Source organism: Austrofundulus limnaeus, unplaced genomic scaffold (genome assembly GCF_001266775.1).
Source record: "Austrofundulus limnaeus strain Quisiro unplaced genomic scaffold, Austrofundulus_limnaeus-1.0 Scaffold1461, whole genome shotgun sequence".
Lineage (NCBI taxonomy): Eukaryota > Metazoa > Chordata > Actinopteri > Cyprinodontiformes > Rivulidae > Austrofundulus > Austrofundulus limnaeus.
In genome coordinates, this window is record NW_013953863.1 from 4,951 (window position 1) to 9,884 (window position 4,934).

General features: G+C 51.3%; 1 protein-coding gene across 1 annotated transcript; it reads right to left on the reverse strand.

Moving 5' to 3' along the window:
- Positions 1 to 589: 589 nt before the first annotated feature.
- Positions 590 to 3,529, reverse strand: LOC106535464 (uncharacterized; the record flags this gene model as incomplete). The annotated part of the gene is given in 2 exon segments (XM_014032472.1): positions 590 to 1,137; positions 2,479 to 3,529. Coding segments are annotated over 2 exon segments (1,506 nt in total).
- Positions 3,530 to 4,934: the final 1,405 nt, after the last annotated feature.

The window sequence follows — 4,934 nt, forward strand, 5'->3', positions numbered from 1 at the left end:
TAACAGCAGACTGACTGCTCGTAAAATTAACGACAGGTCTGGACCACTTGTAAATTTTGTTCGTATCTGAAAAAAATCTTTGAATACGAAAACATTGGTGAATGCCACAAATTCTCCTAAATCACTCGTATGCACAACTTAAGAACAAATCTGTGCGTACGAACGGTTCTTGCATGAGGCCCAATCTCCTCATATTCGGTTGGTACGGATGTGACGATTCCTGTAAATTGATCCTTGAGCGATACAACGATCCCAGAATCCACGTGTAGTTTCACCCGTGTAAAAAAGGAAGGCTCGGGATCTGTGATATCACCGGTCCAAGCGTTCTCGTAGTCGGCGCTGTTTATCCGTTTCAATTTAGCCAACGAAAACCCCTTCGCTAAGATAACGAACGATGATGCGTTGTTGGAAATTCCGCTCAAGTACACGTCGAGCTCAGCTAGTTTGTTATCCGCGGTTAGGCTCACGTCAGTGTTTTCGCTCAATAGAGCGACGTGGAGCTTTGTTATGTTTTGTTGCGCCGCGACAACACACCGAGGCTCGCGTGATGTAAACTCGCTCAGAGTTACCCACTTGCGCTGTGAAATCATCAAGTCCTGCAGCCACAAGCGGTGCATTTGTGGTCACGAGTTCGTCTGCGTTTCGAAGGTTGTCGGATACCGGTAATTGCACGTGTCCGCTCCTGAAGGGCGCTGCCGCATCTCCGGTTCTCACGCAGGCAGCCGATGGCCACGTTGTCGGGGTACAGTGCCAGCGCTGCGCGCCCCGAATACCTAATGCGGGTGAATACAGAAAGCCCGCTTGTGGCCGGAGAGCAAACCGCATCCACCGTGGCGGGTGTCGCTTGAAGCGGATCGTGAGACCTCACTATCAGCGTAACGTCGCCGGCATCCACGTTGTCCGCCACCGTGACCGAAATGTCCGTTGCGAGTGCGCTGTCGAGGATCGTGAACACACTGATTGTCTTTATGTGGAGCGTCGAGCCTTTACCCAATTCGAATACGCTGTATTCGCTGCCCGGCTTGCACGAGACTTTCGACTCCGGGCCCGTTTCTAGGTATAACTTTTTCTGGAGCACAGCATCGGTAAACGTCACACCTTGACGCTTTCGACGCTGACCGCTTTCACGTTCGCCACCTGTGTGGTAACAAGGAGTAAACCTTGCGGATCGATTCTCAGGTTACCTCTCATGTGAGCTTCGCTTATCACGAGCGTATCGGTTGCACTGCCGCCCATCAGAACAAGGCGAGTAGCGGAATTTACTTTTGACGTGGCCGGAAGAGAAATTGAGGCCGTGGATGGAAGCGAGCCTATTAAAAATACAGTTTCGGCATTGGCTGTGCCTCGGTACTCACCCTGAAACCCAATGTTGATTATGGCGGGTGTATCTTTTTGGGCCACAAGATCAGCTTTATAGAACGTGGGCAAGTGCATCATGTCAGTTATACATAACCCTTTTTCGTTTCTACTGTTTGGCGAACATTGCAATTTCACAAGGGGCGCATTGAGATATAAAGCCACGGGGTGCTCGGATTCTTTGAGTGCCCTAGTGACGATATACGGGTCGAGTTTGACGTCACCACCTGAGGATACAATGGATAATGTGTTATATTCCTGCCGAACGGAARGACACTTCTCTTTATTAAAATCGGGTCCGTATACAAAAGTATCAAACGCTTTCGTTATGTACACTCCCGGAAAGTTGCGCCACAGGAAAAACTTATTCTGTTTCGACTCTTTCTTGAGCATAGTTCCGACGGGAAAGCTTCGCAGTGCACCATCGATCTTGCGTTGCACTCGTTCCGGAAACATCGGGAACAACAAGTGATCGGGCGTATTGAAGTTTCGCACGAATTGCCCGGATCGCACGACTTCTAAGAACAAACTCGAGAACAACAAGGGACCGGGCATTTTGAGYTTTTGCACGAGTTGCCTGGATTGCAAGCTTTGTTCTACCATCYAACCCATGATCACCTCTTCACTGCGTGGCGTGAGGCACRGCCGGTCGAGATTATCTTGTTCTAAAGCGACTTCCGCCCCACACGGTCGTTCAAAGTTGGGGGTAGATCCGTCGAAGAGCACGCAATCTTCCGGAGTAACACCCCTACTATCGATTTGTGTACGCTCAAAACGTGTCCTGCAACACACATGGTGTTTTTTATCGCATAGATCTTTAACGCGCCACACACACTTCTCTTCCACGTTACGCACGCGCACGGGTATCAATTTAAAAGACTTCAAGCGCTGAAAGTCCACGTCGCTCAGATTGTGCTTTACGTTTTCGTCGAAGGTGGGCATCACGGTGTATCCTCTAGAACAGTCTTTATTTTCTTTAGAAAACCACGCGCTATGCACCGTGGTGACGGGGTATGCAATCGTGATGTTGACTGAACATCACGCCATGAAAGCGCTAACGCTTTCATGGCCGCGTTGGCGATGTTGTTGTTTGGAGTCTGCAGCCGTTTTAGATCCTCGTACCGCTGCGCTGCCGATTGCGACCCAAAAAAACAGCGGCGCCCAACATCACGATCTCCGATGTATCGAGAGGCAGTCCGTTCGTGACGGAGTGGACCGTGTGTACGGCGTAGTTGAGTTGCGTAACCGTAACCACCAAAGCGTCCAGGGCCATCATGGGCATGCTAGCCGCGCTGAGCGACTCGAATACCAGTTCCACCAGTTGCATTGACGAACGGGCGAGCCAGTAGTAATTCTGGAAGCTATGATGTCCGTTGGTCACATCGCGTACGCTCTGCACGAAGAAGAACACGCTCGCCACGACCCCAGCCATGTGCATCACAGGATTGTCCAAAAGCAAGGCGAGTTTTTGACCCAACTCTGCCGTTTTGGCGTGCTTCATCAACTTTGCGGCTAACATACTGTTGGCGCCATTCAACAGGTCGATTGAGGCGAATGTTTGAACAATCGGGTCATCTGATGACGCCAGCATGTGCATACTCATGACCATACTGTATGCACGAGCTCCCGTGACCCAAAACTTGACAGCCTCTTGAGACGGACCGTGCTGGGGCGCTGCGGCGCGAGCGTACGCTCGCGCCAGAGTCTTGGTTTCTTTGTGTAGTTCGCTCGAAACTTGCTCGTGCGCCTCAGCTGTAGCCTCGGCTATAACTTTCTGTGCTTCGGGGTGCTCCATAATGAGTTTCAAGTCATTTCGGGCCTTTTCCACGGCAYCGGCGCGCTTTCGAACCAGCGCGTCCACCACGCTTCTGGGCGCCTCAAATGTTACAGTTTMTAAAATGTTACTAGGCACAGCTTCCGAGAGCGAGACGTATAGCTCGCCATTGTGGTTCGACAGTTCAGCCTTGTGTTTGCCTTGGTAGATAAAATCGTCGTTGGACTCCATGGTATACTCGCGCTCGTCGGTCAACGAACACGAGCTTCGCCGACGCCTGGTCCCCGAGAAACCACACGCGCCCATTTGCTGATATAACTCCGAATCCTCTTCGTCCGAACTGACAGCATCGGGCTTAGCCAGTCTATTGTGRTCATCCTGAGTGTACACCGGAATGTCAGGGGACGCGTCGGCGACGATCGAACCGAACCAGTTCCGTGTGTCTTGCCTGCTGATCGCTCCCACCCATGCGGGATCGAGGGCTGTGTGATCTACGAACTCTGCTCTGACATGCGCGGGGCCTTTGATTTCCAGTGTGCGCAAGACGGGCGTCAACACAAATTGTTCATACAGGCTCTCTTTTTTACCCAAGCGTTTCCGTTCGGCTTCTTTTTCAACAAGATACTTGTTGAACAGCTTGTTGGCGTGTGACTGTAGCAACGTGTCCAGTGTGTGCAATCCCAACACCGCGGTATACTTAGTTCTCAGAGTTTCGTACATGCACACGGTTGTCGGATCGTATCTTTCACGAAATATATTCCCGTTATTAAACAACTCGTGCGTAGATTTGTCTATTGTGAATTTAGAGTCCTTGTGTTGGTCGGGCGATGAAACAACATTGTGCAGCATGTACGACTCTCCTCCAGGAGTTGTTGCGACAGGTGCCGATATCATCTTTCTCAAGGTTTTATATTGGAGCGTAGTCATACTGACACTTGTGTATTTTGCCGATGCGCCAGACTTGAGGTAAATTAAATCTGTGTTAAACTGAGCATACTCTGGTATATCAGCGACATGCGGAGCACCACCAACAATTTTGGGTTCTAGAAATGCCAACTTCTCCGCGGCGCCGGGTTCCTTGCGTAGCGTGTCACCGACGAGAACGTATTTCAAGTTCATACCCRTTTCCAGTTGAGACTTTTGTTCATGGGTGGGCGCTTCCAGGCGAACGTCGGCATCGTAGTACACGAGCCCGCCCGTGGCTCTGTCTTGATACGCACCAAACGCCATGTAGCGAAGAACATCAGAGGCAGAAGCGTACATTTTTTTTTGACTTGAGGAATTCGTAATAAGCGGACATGGCATTGTACAATTTTCTTACAGGGCCCCACGAAGTGGGCGGCTCTGAGGTATATTCGACCGCCTTAGGACACCGCTTGAATACATCCGTGTCCAAGTCCACAAATCGCGGGTCGAGACCTCGTTCTTCCAGGTATTGCTTGGTTCTGGCGTCCGCTACGATTTTGTGGCCGGGCATTGTCTCAGCGTGCCATTTGATGCTATCCACGTGCCGGGCGATGTTCTCGCAACAGCCCACCCATACCGTGAAATAGAACAAGTCTGGTTTCGGGGTAACCACATGGTCTGGTACCGGGCCTCCTTCGGAGACAGCAGCATCAGACGAGGGTGCACGCTCTGGTGTCTGATTGCCGCTGCCGGCTGCAGCGGCAGGGTCCTTGGGATCTCCGTCGTGCCGCTGCAAGTTGCCCTGGTTCGAAGTCGGGTTGTGTCCGTTGCACATGGAGCCCAGCAGAAGTACGATGAGCATAACGTCTGTTGATAGGTACGAGGCAGACGCGACAAA